The sequence below is a fragment of the Brassica napus genome, chromosome C1, assembly GCF_020379485.1.
Source record: "Brassica napus cultivar Da-Ae chromosome C1, Da-Ae, whole genome shotgun sequence".
Taxonomy (NCBI): Eukaryota; Viridiplantae; Streptophyta; class Magnoliopsida; order Brassicales; family Brassicaceae; genus Brassica; species Brassica napus.
Genome location: NC_063444.1, coordinates 13,705,445 through 13,721,352, shown reverse-complemented (window position 1 = coordinate 13,721,352; position 15,908 = coordinate 13,705,445). Strand labels below are relative to the sequence as shown.

General features: G+C 41.5%; 1 protein-coding gene across 1 annotated transcript; it reads left to right on the top strand.

Moving 5' to 3' along the window:
- Nucleotides 1-1,350: 1,350 nt before the first annotated feature.
- On the top strand, nt 1,351-2,505 carry LOC106351508. The gene is made up of 3 exons (XM_022693952.2): nt 1,351-1,621; nt 1,669-1,703; nt 1,777-2,505. The coding sequence occupies exons 1-3, from the start codon at nt 1,351-1,353 to the stop codon at nt 2,503-2,505; spliced, it is 1,035 nt and encodes a 344-aa protein (XP_022549673.2).
- Nucleotides 2,506-15,908: the final 13,403 nt, after the last annotated feature.

Genomic DNA, 15,908 nt, shown 5'->3' with positions numbered 1-15,908 from the left:
AATAAAATAAATAATGAGTTCGATCATACGAGATCGATCAATCCTAAATTACAAGGCCGTACGGATCGATCGATCCCGATCATTATGCAGAACAAAAAAAACGCGGAGCATATACGGATCGACCTGGTCCATTTCACTCGATCGGCAAAGGTCGATTTCATATAGATCGACCGATCTCTAAATTCAGATCGATCGATCCCGTGCCCAGGAAAGCATTCCAACTCGATTTCTTGGTTTTCTTCGATTATATCCGGTTTGATTCCCACTTGATTTGAACCGACCAAACACGATTTCAACTCTTTAAACTCGATTTCTTTGGGATGAAACCCATAATTCTCATCTCCTTCACGAACAAAGGGGGAGAAAATCAAAGTCTCACTCAAGTTCATAAACCTTAACTCACTCAATTTCACTCTGATTTGAACGATTCTTCGGCCTAACCCATACTATTTCGTGAGCTTTTTACGAATCTACCACTCTTTAGTTCGTTCTGTAAAGGTATGAAACTCTATCTCCACTTCTTTCTAGAGTTTGAAAATAGAAAGGTAGAAGGTAAATTTTTTGAGTTTGTTAGGATGTTTAGGCTTCAATCATGTGTTAAGGTGATGATTAGAGACGATTATGTACACAACACATGGCTTAAATCATATTTTTGGGATAGATTTAGGAATTTTAGGTTTTGTTCTTAAAAAAAAATCAAAACACCCAAAAATTGGAATTGATACTGTGAGAATGCTAATTCTTTTAGGTTTTGTTGACATTGGTTATTGATAGACTATTCAGAGACATTATTTAACCGAGCTGTGATATTTGTTATTGATAGCTATCGTGTTGTATTGTATTCAATTTTCAGGTATGGAGTTGGAGTTGCCTAGTTGTTTATACGGTGAGGGATTGGAACCTCAGGTTAAGAAGATTAATAATAGTTGCCGACTAAAACTTCTCGAGTTGCTGAAGGAAAAAATGGAGCCATAATTCGATGAAGTTATGAAAGATCCCATTTTCTCGCATATTATGGTTATCCAGAAGAATGATCTGAAGTTTTCGGCGAGGTTGGGACACTCTTTCTTGTGTAAGGAGTTGATGACAAGCAAAAGACATGAGAAGTGGTTCACCTTCGCTAGGAGGCCTCTGCGTTTTAGATTGCAAGAGTATCATGCTGTCACTGGTCTGAAAGTGAAGCGAGAGAAGAACAGTGGGTTAGTGAGATGGAAAGAAGATGATGGTTTTTGGAGCAAGCAGATAAAAACAAGTGGAAAAATAAACTTGCAGATCATAAAGAAGCATTTTGAATAGAGCAATACCTGGACTTGGGTTAATAGGTTGAGACTGATCTATCTTTGCGTTATTATGGGTGTGGTGATGGGGAGGGATGAGAAGGTGAATATCCCGCATCTGTACATGAAGTTGGCGATGGATTTAGAGAAGCTTCGGAATTACCCATGGGGTTTGTACTCGTTTGATTTCCTTCTGAAGCAGATTGATAAAATAAGGCATAAATTGGAGCAGAAGGAGGGGTATCTGATAGAAGGATTCTTGTTTGGTTTCCAGATTTGGATAATGGAAGCTATTTCTGCTTTAGGAGAGATTTGTGGCACAAAAGTCAGCAAAATTTTTACAGGTCCTCTGTGTGGTAATTGGAGAGGATGTGCAAATGTTTTTATGAAGATATCATTGGCGTTGAGAACTTATTCCCAGAAAAGGTATGCATATATTTTTCTAATAAAAATGTTTCGATTGTCTTGTTCACTTTACTAATGATTTGATTGTTTTTAGGGGATTTTGCATTCATTCATGGAATTCCACATAGATGGAGTGGTCCTTTTGGCAAGTGATTTTGTACAGAAGGATGAGAAGAAAGATGAAAGAGTGGATCGTATTTTGGATATGATCCATAGAAAACATGATTGGAACAATCATGTTTGGGGAGTAAAAGAAGCTACAAGCTCTGAATTTGAGGAAGCTGGCGAAGAGAAAGGAGAGGATCAAGTAGCTGATACTGAGAGGAGTGAGAATAGTCATGTTGCAGAGAATGTTGATGGCACAACTGATGTTTCGGGAAGAAACAAGAGAAAACATGCGGACCGAGGAGCAGAGTCAAGGAAGAAGAATGTCTTGTGCCAGCTAGCTGTTTCATCAAAAGGGAACATTGACACATATATGAAAAACTTCTTGGAGGGTCTGGTACAAGCTTCTTTTACTATTTTTGGGGAGAAATTCTGTCAGCAGTTCTCGGACAGGTTGGGGAAGATTGAGACTGAGGTTACACAACTCAGGACAGCTTCGGAGAGAACTGAGCAGTTTGAGACAGTTGTAATCGATAGGTTGGAGAAAATTGAGGCTGAGGTTACACAGCTCAGGACAACTTTAGTGGTGACTGAATTGGTGGGAAAGAGTGATCAAGCAAGCGGTCCTAGCATGACCAAAATCAACACTGGCCCTAGCACGAGCAAAAAAGACACAGCTCCATCAAATAAAAATGTAACTACTAAGAGAGAGCGTTAAAAGTTGTTGGAAGTTTGGAACTAGGCGATGGAATGTAGGTCTTTGAAGCTAGGTTGTTGGAACTTGGAACTAGCCGGTAATATGTATTTGAAACTTGAAATTTATGTAATGGCTCTACTTAATGTAATATGTATTTGGAAGTTTGTATGTTTATTATGGATTTGGAGCTTGACGTTTATGTAATGGCTCTATTTTGAACTTGAAGTTTGTATGTGTAATTTGTATTTGGAACTTAACGTTTATGCAGTGGATGTAGTTTGAAGTTGATATTTGTTTGTTTAATATCCTTTTGTGTTTGTCAATAGGCTGTAAAAAAACAAGAGTTAAAGACTGCTGATTCGTGTGTCAATTTACCTTGTGCAAACTTTATTCAATCATCAGCTAGTGATCTTCGTATGGGTACACAAGAGTTTTTGGAAATTTGCATGAAGAACCTTCCATTAGACACATTTGTTAAAAGTTTGGATCCTTCTCAAGCTAAAGTCGAAGACTCATTGGATTGGTTGGAACTTCCAATATCATTAAAGAAGCCAGCAGATGTTGGGGTCAAAAACGGTTACGACGAAGTTAACATTCAAAATGTCCGAAGAAGAAAACGATAAACCTTCTTCGACAAATAATTTTTCGAAATAGATTCTTCCTTACAAAAAGGTCGCTACGCAGCGACCGAACGCGTGTTCCGCTCGGTCGCTACGTAACGACCGAGCTCGAGCCAAATCTCGGTCGCTACGTAGCGACCGAGCTCGAGCCAAGCTCCGTCGCTACGTAGCGACCGAGCTCGAGCCAAGCTCCGTCGCTACGTAGCGACCGAGCTCGAGCCAAAGCTCGATCGCTACGTAGCGACCGAGCCCAAGCCGAAGCTCGGTCGCTACGCAGCGACCGAGTGTCCGCTCCGCTCGATCGCTACGTAGCGACCGAGCTCTTCCGAAACGTCGATACGACATTAGTCCATGCATTCTCGTCTACCCTTCGATGCTATCTCCCGAAGACCGTAGCGAACCCATTTCATGTTTCCTGCCATTCCAAGTCATCGATCAAACTTTATGGTAAAAACCGCGGAAAGTTCATTCTTTATCGAAAGAAGCCGTAATAAACGCTTTGAGTCAGAAGACGGCCCAAAGGGACCTAAGACATGACTCGAGGCCCAACTCACGATTTCTTAACCAACAGCCCGTAAGCCGCATGACGGTTTACCTTTTGTTCGCAAAGAAAGATAAATGTCAAGTTTCCGCGGATAAATAAGAAATTTTGAAGATAATTACGAAGATCGTAAAAAATAGAATATCTCTATTTTTATGCTATGGCAGCTTAAGGGCAGAAGAGGAAAAGCGTAAACCGACCTATGAACCAGTATATAAGGAGTCCTAGGCGAGAGGCATGGGGAGGAATTTTCTCAGAGCAAACTTACACTACAAGAAAACACAGTTTTAGCAAGGAAATTTAACGAGGAAAACTATTCCTCGTGAAATTACGATGACTTAACGATGAAATTGCGAGGAAATAAAGTTTCCTCGTAATGGCCTTGTAAAATACCGAGTAAAGCTTTTCCTCGTAGAATCGTCGTAAGTTGACGTGGTTTTTCCGAGAAAAATGTGTTTCGTCGCAAATTCGTCGTAATTTTAGCATGATTTTTACGAGGAAATAACTTACGAGGAAAGAACGAGAAATCCACCAACTTAACACGTTTTTTTTGCCACCAACCTAATTTTTCGTCGTAAATTCCTAGCAAAATTCAACTACCAGATTCGAAAATTTTCTATATATATGGAGGTTTGAACATAATTTTAAGCACACCAACAAGAAAAAAAACGTGAAAAAAATGTCGGGCTTGGGAAATATTTTCGAGTTGCGGAGGTGGATGTATATGCATAGAGATGCTAACGGGAGAGTGACGAAAGAATATCTTGCTGGGTTGGAGCGTTTTATGCATCAAGCAGATTCTACACCGCTCGCCCAAGAAAGCGGTAAAATATTCTGTCCTTGTAGGAAATGTAACAATTCAAAGTTGGCAAATCGTGAAAATGTTTGGAAGCATTTAGTAAATAGAGGTTTCACGCCAAATTATTATATCTGGTTTCAACATGGAGAAGGTTATAGTTATGATCAGAATGAAGCTAGTAGTAGTAATAGCAACTTTCAAGAAGAACCGGTTGATCATCAATTGCATAATGCACATAGTTACCATCAGGAGGATCAGCCGATGGTAGATTATGATAGGTTCATGATATGGTAACTGATGCATTCGTAGCTCATGATGATGAAGATGAAGAACCTAACATAGATTCAAAAAAGTTTTATGAAATGTTAGATGCGGCAAATCAACCACTTTACAGTGGTTGTAGAGAAGGTCTCTCTAAATTGTCATTGGCTGCTAGAATGATGAATATTAAAACTGATCACAATCTACCTGAAAGTTGCATGAACGAATGGGCAGATTTATTTAAAGAGTATTTGCCGGAAGACAATGAGTCTGCTGATTCTTATTATGAGATTCAGAAACTGGTTTATAGTCTTGGGTTGCCTTCGGAGATGATAGATGTTTGCATCGACAACTGCATGATCTACTGGGGAGATGATGAGAAGTTGGAAGAATGTCGATTCTGCAAGAAACCACGATTCAAGCCGCAAGGAAGGGGACGTAATAGGGTACCGTACCAAAGGATGTGGTACCTACCAATTACAGATAGATTGAAAAGATTGTACCAATCGGAGCAGACTGCTGGAAAGATGAGGTGGCATGCCGAGCATACTCAGACGGATGGTGAGATGACTCATCCATCAGATGCAAGAGCCTGGAAACATTTTAACAAAGTACATCCGAATTTCGCTAGCAATAGCCGGAATGTGTACCTCGGATTATGCACAGATGGATTTAGTCCATTTGGAATGTCAGGGAGACAATATTCATTGTGGCCTGTCTTTCTTACGCCATACAACCTGCCACCGGAGATGTGCATGCAACAGGAGTTTTTATTCTTGACCATATTAATACCCGGTCCGAAGCATCCAAAAAGGTCACTTGATGTTTTCCTACAACCACTGATAAAAGAGTTGAAGGATTTGTGGTCAACAGGGGTGAGGACGTATGACTGCTCAACGAAGAAGAATTTTACGATGCGAGCTATGCTTTTGTGGACCATAAGTGACTTTCCTGCCTATGGGATGTTGTCTGGATGGACTACACATGGGAGATTAGCTTGTCCATATTGTAATGGAACGACAGATGCATTTCAACTGAAGAATGGTAGAAAGACAAGTTGGTTCGATTGTCACCGTCGATTTCTTCCAGTTGGCCATCCGTACCGAAGAAACAAGAATTTGTTTAGGCACAAAAAGGTTGTGAGAGACACTCCTCCTCCATATCTAACTGGAGAACAAATTGAAGCGCAAATCGACTACTACGGAGCTAACGAAACAGTTCGCTGGGGTGGTAATTGGCATGTCCCTCGTAATATGCCTGATTCTTACGGTGTTCATCACAACTGGCACAAGAAGAGTATATTTTGGGAGTTACCATATTGGAAGGATCTTCTTCTGCGCCACAACCTTGATGTGATGCATATAGAGAAGAATTTCTTTGAGAACATCATGAATACAATATTGAATGTCCCAGGGAAGACAAAAGACAACATAAAATCGAGGTTGGACTTGCCGGATATTTGCTCAAGAAGTGAGTTACATATAAAAAGCAATGGCCAAGTTCCCGTTCCAATTTTTAGATTGTCTTCAGAAAAAAAGTCGGTTTTGTTCAATTGGGTGGCATCAGAAGTGAAGTTCCCTGATGGGTATGTTTCAAATCTTTCAAGATGTGTTGAAAAGGGTCAAAAGTTCTCCGGGATGAAGAGTCATGATTGTCATGTCTTTATGCAACGACTTCTGCCATTTGCATTTGCGGAGCTACTTCCAACAAACGTACATGAAGCACTTGCAGGTAGTTTACAATAGGACAATAATATTAAATTGGTTTAGTTTACAATAATAGTATTTGACTAACAATGTGTTTAATTGTTTTTGGAATAGGCATTGGAGCATTTTTCAGGGATTTGAGCACACGCACTCTTAAAGAAGAAGTCGTAGAACAGCTTCAGGAGAACATTCCTATCTTATTGTGCAACTTGGAGAAGATATTTCCTCCAGGCTTTTTTGACGTGATGGAGCATCTAGCTATCCACCTCCCATATGAGGCATTGCTTCGTGGACCGGTACATTACGGATGGATGTATCAGTACGAGCGAGCCATGAAATATTTGAAGGGAAAAGCAAAGAACCTCGCCAAAGTTGAAGGTTCTATAATTGCTGGAAGTTTGACAGAAGAAGTTTCTCACTTCACATCGTACTACTTTGCGTCAAAAGTACGTACCCGAAGAAGAGCTCCAAGAAGATATGATGATGGTGGCGTTGCGCCCACATATGCAGTTGTTGGTGTTCCAGAAATCTTTAGCCAGATTGGACGACTTGGTGGGAAATCAAAACAGGTTTGGTGGTCGAGTGAAGAAGACGCTCATAGTGCACACACCTATATTCTACTCAATTGCGAGGATCCATTGATGCGTTATTTTGAAAGGTAACTTAAATTGAGTATACATTATATAATTGAGAGAGATTAATTCATGTAAAATGTGAATTTACAGCATGTTTGTTTCACAAGTCAAAGAAACATTTCCTGGTATATCCACAAGTGACGTAGACAAAAGAAAAGATCAACACTTTGTTAAGTGGTTGAAGAATCAGGTATTAATCAAATACTTTTAAAATTTTCATACATGAATGATTTGTATTTCAACGTTCTTTTTATTTTTAAATAGGTTGATTATGACGACGATGCAGATTATCCTAAGTGGTTACACGAAGTAATTCAATCTCCACTTGTAAAGGTCACCACATCACAGATGTATTTCACACGAGGCTATACTTTTCACACATATGAGTATGGTAAACAGCGGGCAACCAGTAACTATGGAATTTGTGTGAAAGGAGAAACAGATTTCTACGGAATCTTGACGGAGATTATTGAAGTCGAATTCCCAGGGATATTGAAGCTAAAATGCGTCCTCTTCAAGTGTGAATGGTTCGACCCCGTCGTCAATAGAGGTGTTCGGTTGAACAAATTCGGTGTAGTAGATGTCAACGGTGGCCGGAGGTACAACAAATTCGAGCCCTTCATCTTAGCTTCACAAGCAGACCAAGTTAGCTTCCTTCCATACCCACGGATGAGAGAGTCGGGTATAAATTGGTTAGCCGTGATCAAAGTTACACCTCGAGGACGAATCATCGTAGGAGAAGAACCACCATTGCAAGAAGAACAAATAAATGAAGTTCATGAACCTGAACAAGAAATTGATGACATCCTTCTCATTGATCCGCATAATCACGAGTATGAAGATCTTACCGAAGATCCCACGGAGGAAGCTGTTGAAGACGAGTTTCATGTAAATGATGATGTTTCAAGTGATGACGAGAATGTCGATGAATCCGATTAATGTATTTCATATTTGTATGAGTTTGATTTATTATATATAATTAAAGATAATGGGAGTTTATTTATAAATAAGATATCGACATTAATTATAAGTAAAGGAATTGTGTTTTTATAATTTTCGGTTTGGATTAGAATGAATTGCTTGAGGTTAAAGGATAGAAGTGTTTGATATATGAAGTAGAAGATAAAGAAGATGTGGTTTGGGATTTGGGGTTTCGTTTTAGGGGTTTAGAGACAGTCGTCGTACTTTCCACGTTATCTCACGGGAATTTTACGACGATTATAATACATTACCTCGCATATTCCACGGTAACAGTAAACGTCGTAAGAGCCTCGTAACTTACGTGGACTAAGCGACGATTTATAATTAAAAAAGCGGACCTCGCTTATTCCACGTAAGACCAAAACGTCGTAAGAGCCTCGTTAACTTACGTGGAATGAGCGAGGTTAGCTTTTTTATTTTACTTTTCGTCGTTAATTCGTCGGTAAATATAAACCCTAAACTAAAATGAAACCCAAATCCCTAAACCCCAAATGTGCAAACCCTAAAACTCCCCATCCTACTTCATATAAACTAAAAAAAAATTAATTTTCAATTTTATATAAACTTAAAAAAAAAAGAGAAGAAAGATATTGGAAACACATATGACGAGATACGTAAGTGTAGCCCACATAAATCTACATCATTTGTATTCAAATATCTTCTTTTTTTTTTTTTTGTTTTTAAACCTTTCATATATGATTTGTAGCGTGTGTTTGATTTGTTGTGTGATACGTCAAATTCAAAATTTGTAAAATTGTTTTCCAACGTATTAAACCTTTCAAATTCAAAAAAATATATATATTGAAGTTAAAGGGTTAGAAATATATGAAGTATTAGATAAGAAATATAAGAAAGATAGGGTTTGAGGTTTGGAGATAAGAAAGATAGGGTTTGAGGTTTGGGGTTTAAGATTTTAGGGGTTAGCAAAAAAAGCCTCGCTATTTGCACGTAAAATCGATGATAAAAACAAAAATCGTCGCAAGAACGACGTTAAATAAAACACGGGCCTCTGTATATCCTCGTTAATTTGCTTGGGCCTTGCGACGAAACGAAAGACGGGCCCACGTAAAATCGATGATAAAACAAAAATCATCGCAAGAACGACGTTAAATAAAAGACGGGCCTCTGTATATCCTCGTTAATTTGCTTGGGCCTTGCGACAAAACGAAAGACGGGCCTCTGTCTTTCCTCGTTATTTTGCGACGAATTTTCGACGAACACTAATCCTATATATAGGCGAAACCGCAGCCCTCTTCATTTCCTCTCTAATTCCTCTCTACAGCCTCTCCATTTCCTCTCAACATGGTAACTCTCTTTCCTCTCTAAGTAGTTTAGGGAATTTAGATTAGGTGGTTAGTTTAGGGAATTTAGTTTACGAAATTAGTTTACAAAATTTAGGTTTCCTCATTTTATTAATTACGTAGTTAATACTGTTCATAATTTTTTATTTACTCTTGACTTTAATTTAGAAATTTAAATTTTGCAGACTATTCGTAGACACCAGCGTAGTGCTCACTACTCGCAGATGTTCGGTCCACCGGGTAGTCGGTTAGACCCGCCTTCACTTCCCGGTTCTTCTTCAGCTCCCGGTTCTTCGGGTCAGCAGGAGACCGTCCCCGAGACTCAATCTTCTCAGAGAGTCTCGCCTTCTTCTACGGCATCGCCATCAGTTCCTCATGTGCCTCCTCCGGTAGCTCCTCCTCCGATGCCAGCTCCTCATGTGCCTCCTCAGATGCCCGCCCATCAGGTTCATGCTGATTTGATGGTGCCAGCGAGTTGTCCTTACTCTCAGTACACTGTTGAGGACATTCTCGGTTTGCCAGGCAGAGAAGGCTTACCGATCATAGACCCCGACCGACCTGAAGGAACACTTTGGTATGTATGTTACATTTATTTTTTAAAATTCATTTGTGACTTTAATAAATATTTAAAACTTTGAATTTGTTTTTTTTTCCAGGTTTGGGGTTGATAACTGCCTTGCAACAGAAGTAACCGAGACGATTAAAGGTTACTTCTCCATGGCACATCCCAACTGGAAATCCACTCCGATCTACATCAGAAGGACGTGGTTCAAGATTTACGCTGTAAGTTTTTACAATTTATTCCTGATTTATATTTTTTAAATTTTATTTTTCTAAACTAATTATTAATATTTTTTTTTTGCAGCAAAAATTTAATTGGTCCATGGGGGTCACTGAGAAGGTGCGGAAAGAGTTTATCGACAAGGCGAAGAAACGTTTGTTGGACACGGTCTCCAACTGGAAGGGTGACTGGATCGTGAAGGGCTATGAGCGGGGCAAACCCACAACCATCACCACGGACGTGTGGGATGGCCTCATCCGTTACTGGAGGGATCCTGATGCCATGAGAGTCGCCCAGTCTTGCTCCGCCTCCCGTAACTCGGTAGATGAGCACGGCCACAGGGCGATGCAACATAGTACGGGCCAAAAGCCACACGCCCGCGTCCGTTTGGAAATGGTACGTAATTTAAATATTTAACTTTTTGATTTTTAATATATATATATATATATATAATAAAAACTTTCTTAACTATTTTTAGGCCAAGGAGTTGGGACGTTTACCGACTCTTATGGAACTTTTCGATCGGACCCACAAGAACAAGGCGGGCGCATTTGTAGATGAGAAGTCTGAGAAGATCTACAATGATGTGGCAGCTCGTATTGACGAGCGTGAGACCCAGCTGGCGCAGGAGTCCGCCGACGGATCACCCGTCGTCTTATCCACAATAGAAGTGGATAGAATTTACGAGGAGGTAAATTTTATATAAATTTTTTATTAATTCCATTTTACTTTAAAATTTAAATTTTAATATATATTTTATTGTTTTTTAAGGTCGCTCCCAAGAAAAAGGGACGTGTGTTGGGGATTGGTTCCGTCAACGATGTTCCGAGAGCGACTTCCTCTTATGGCCAGAGACGGGATGATGAAGTCTCTCAGCTGCGCGACGTGTTGGAGACGACACAACATCAGCTGTCGTCGACACAAAACGAGTTGGCCTCGACAAAATCGTCGTTCACAGCTCGTATGACTGGTCTCGAGAACTTCTTGGACGTCATAGCGGCCACAAATCCGGAATGGGAGGCCATGTTCAGGACCATGAGACAACAAAACCCCATTCCAGGCGAGACATCCGTGCAAGTCAACGAGGAAGATCTCTCGAGAAGGAGCGAGGAATTCTACGACGCGGCAATGCAGCATTAGTTTTTTTTTTGTTATTGTATTTTAAAATTCAAAACTTATTTATATATTATATAATTTCATTTTAATTCGGCCAAAAAAAATTTTCTATTCGATTTAATTTCAATTAAAATTTTATTAATAAATTAAATAAATATAATTTTTATTTATAAATTCAGTAAATAGAAAACAAAGTAATTGCGTCGCTAATTCCCGATGTATTAACGAGGAAAATTAACGACGAAATATCGAGGAACAATTAACGAGGATTTTACGTGGATTTAGTTACGATTCTATTACGACAAATTGTTTTCGTGTTCCTTACGTTTTTATTACGACGAATTTATTTAGAGGTTTTTGCGGGTCTTTTACGACGAATCATTTACGAGTTTCTTACGAGGAAGCACAACGACCGCGTTACGTGGAAACCCCACGTGGTCTTTACGATGAAAACTTAATTCTTCTTTACGAGGAAAATATAACCTCGCTAATTAACGAGGAAATGGCGACGAATCTTCTCTTACGACAATCATATAACGACGAAACGCCTTTCATCGCCATTTCCTCGTAAGCCTTCTTTTCCGAGGAAATAACGACGATTTTGGCCGTCGTTTAATTTGTGTTTTCTTGTAGTGTTAGCACTTAGAGCAATTAGGCATATTTTCGTTTTTGTTATTCGAGCTGCGACTCAACTAGGTTATTGCCGTCTTAGGGTTTTAGAACTAGGAATCTCGCCGACTGCTCTCATAGCCCAGTCTCTTACCTTGTTGTAACGCTCAAACGCGAATTCGGAATAATATCTACTTTGCTCTCTTTTCGATTTCTTATACTTTATCATTGTTATCCTTGTGTTCTGATTGCTTGGCGTTTGGTATTAGCAGATATCCGGGACCTCTGGGAAATTAGATTTTCCTAGTTTCCTTATTTAAACGGAAATCGACAGTACGAATTTTGGTTCCCACAGTTTGGCGCTAGAAGGAGGGGGATCTACGGATCAATCTAACCCGCAAAAGCCACTCAACGATCAGAATGATATGCAAGACTCGACGTGCGCAAACAACATCTCGTTCAAGGGGGGAGCAACGGTCGATCGAAACGATCTCTTTGTTATCGAACTGACGATCCGAGATGTCGACGTCGCTAGGGTGCTAATCGAGACCAGAAGTTCGGCCGATATCATCTTCAAAGATACTCTTGAGAAAATGGGGATCGATCAATCCGAAATCGTGAAATACCCTAGCCCACTACTGGGACTTTCGGGAGAAACGACCATGGCCTACGGGTCGATTAATCTCGCAGTCAAGGCTGGAACCGTGACAAGAGTCACAGAGTTTCTAGTCGTTGACCGTCCCGCATCTTACAACGTTATCATGGGAACGCCATGGTTGAACACCATGCGTGCCATCCTATCAACGTACCATATTTGCCTCAAGTTTCCAACCCCTAACGGAGTCGAGGTAATATGGGGAAACCCAAGAGTATCACAGGTGTGTTACGCCGCAGAACAAAAACGAAAAAGACCAGACCTCGAGACCACTCCTAGAAAAACGGAGAAAAAGATCTCCAACGAGGATTCGCGAAGTCAAGATTCGGTGGAACTCTTCTGGCAGTCTCGTAACATCATGGCCCCAGAGGAAAAGCGCAAACCAACTTGCGAACCTGTGGTCACAGTCTGTCTCGACGAAGCATCTCCGGAACGATGCGTCAAGATCGGAACCAATCTCCGCGAGCCTTTGAGGACAGAGCTCATAACCTGTCTAAAAAAGAACCTCAATACTTTCGCATGGGCCGCAGAAGATATGTCAGGTTTCGACATTAACATAACGTGTCACGAATTAAATATCGATCCGACCTTCAAATCCATCAAACAAAAAAGGCGGAAGCTAGGACCTGAACGGGCTTCTGCGGTAAACGACGAGGTCGAAAAATTGCTTAAAGTCGGTTCAATAACGGAAGTGAGGTATCCAGACTGGCTCGCTAACCCTATAGTAGTCAAAAAGAAAAATGGAAAATGGCGAGTTTGCGTGGATTTTACGTACCTAAACAAGGCTTGTCCAAAAGATAGTTTCCCTCTGCCACATATCGATCGATTAGTAGAAGCAACGGCGGGTAACGAACTTCTGTCTTTCATGGACGCCTTCTCAGGTTACAATCAAATTATGATGAACCCTGACGATCGCGAGAAGACTGTGTTCATTACCGATCACGAAACCTATTGCTACAAGGTAATGCCCTTCGGCCTAAAAAACGATGGCGCAACTTACCAACGACTCGTGAACCGTATGTTCTTCAAACAACTCGGTAAAACGATGAAGATTTATATCGACGACATGCTCGGCAAATCCCTTCAAGCAAAGGATCACGTTTCACATCTCGAGGAATGTTTCGCGCAACTAAATTCCCATAACATGAAGCTCAACCCGACAAAATGCAGGTTTGCCGTAGCATCAGGGGAATTCCTCGGCTACCTAGTCACATTCCACGGCATCGAAGCTAATCCAAAACAGATCAAAGCACTGATCGAGATGGCTTCACTGAAGAATAAGGGGAAGTCCAAAGGCTGACCGGTAGAGTCGCGGCACTTAACCGGTTTATTTCACGATCAACGGACAAGTGCCTGCCCTTCGACGATGTCTTACGGGGAAATAAAAAATTCGAATGGTCGGAAGAATGCGAAAACGATTTCCAACAGCTGAAGCGGTATTTTGCTTCCCCTCCAGTCCTCGCAAAACCCGTGGAGGGGGAACCTTTGTTCTTGTACATCGCTGTATCGGCAACAGCTGTAAGCGGCGTGCTGATCAGGGAAGAACGCGGCGAATAGAAACCTATTTTCTATATAAGCAAAACCTTGTTGGATGCCGAATCTAGATACCCGCTAATGGAAAAATTAGCATGCGCGGTCGTAACATCGGCCCAAAAACTAAGACCATATTTCCAATCCCACACGATCGTCGTCCTCACGACTTTTCCCCTACGGACGATTCTGCATAGCCCGAGTCAATCGGGCCGGTTGGCCAAATGGGCGGTCGAATTGAGCGAGTACGATATCGAGTACCGACCGAGAACAAACGCAAAATCACAAGTGCTTGCAGACTTCTTGGTCAAACTACCGACAAAGACCATAACCAACGAGGAACCGAATTCCACTTGGCTCCTCCACGTCGATGGATCCTCGTCCAAGCAGGGATTAGGCATCGGAATTCGCCTCACGTCTCCGACGAGCGAGATCTTAGAGCAATCATTCAGGCTGGAATTCCACGTCTCAAACAACGAGGCCGAATACGAAGCACTCATCGCAGGGCTGCGTTTGGCTCACGGCTTGAAGATACGAAACATCCATGCTTACTGCGACTCCCAGTTAGTGGCAAGTTAGTTCAGCGAAGAGTATGAAGCCAGGGACGAACGGATGGACGCGTACCTCAAACTGGTCCAAAAACTAGCTCAAAAGTTTGACTGTTTTGCCCTTACGCGAATTCCTCGTTCCGAAAACGTCCAGGCAGATGCGCTCGCGACCTTAGCATCAAGTTCTGACCCAGGAATTAAAAGGGTAATTCCGGTCGAGTTCATCAAACATCCGAGCATCGGACCACCAATCGTCGTCAACCTCATAGAAGGTCAAGATGACGAAGAAGAAGAAGTTACGATACAACCGCAATCGGAGCAATCTGATTACGGCTGTGATACCCCATGGCTGCAGACAATTCGAGACTACATTATCAACTGACACCTGCCCACCGAGAAATGGGCAGCCCGCAAAGTCCAAACACAAGCCGCCCGCTACGTAACAGTGGACGGCGAAATTTACAAATGAAGATTCTCCGGACCACTCATGACGTGCCTGGAAGGGAAAAAAACAAGAAAAGTGATGGAAGAAGTACATTCTGGGTCCTGCGGCAATCATTCCGGCGGAAGATCGCTAGCAGTGAAAATCAAACGCCATGGATACTACTGGCCAACGATGATCGGAGATTGCGAGAAGTTCGCACGAAAATGCAAAAAATGCCAGAGGCATGCTCCAACCATCCGACAACCAGCCGAAGTTCTCTCCTCCATCACATCGCCCTATCCTTTTATGCGCTGGGCCATGGACATCGTCGGTTCCCATCATAATTCAAAGCAAAAGCGTTTCCTTTTAGTCTTCACCGATTTCTTTTCAAAATTGGTAGAGGTAGATTCGTACGCGAGTATAAAAGATGTCCAAGTCGAAAGTTTCATATGGAGAAACATCATCTGTAGGCATGGAGTTCTTTACAGAATCGTAACCGATAACGAATCTCAGTTTATCTCCACCCGGTTCGAGACGTTCTGCGAAAAATGGAAGATACGACTTAACAAGTCGACGCCCAGGTATCCGCAGTGTAACAGACAAGCTGAAATGATTAATAAAACCATTCTCGACGGACTGAATAAGCGCTTAGAGGCCAAAAAAGGTAGGTGGGCCGACAAACTCGAGGGAGTCCTCTGGTCCCACCATACCACCCCGAGGCGAGCAACAGGAGAAACTCCTTTCGCTCTGGTGTACGGAACGGAATGCATGATTCCCGCAGAAGTAGAGTTCCCCGGTGTTCGAAGAAGAACACTTCCCGAACGAGAGGAGCTCAACAACACAATCGTCCTTGACGATCTCGATCTCATTAACGAGCGCCGAGATCGAGCGCTCATCTGAATCCAAAATTACCAACA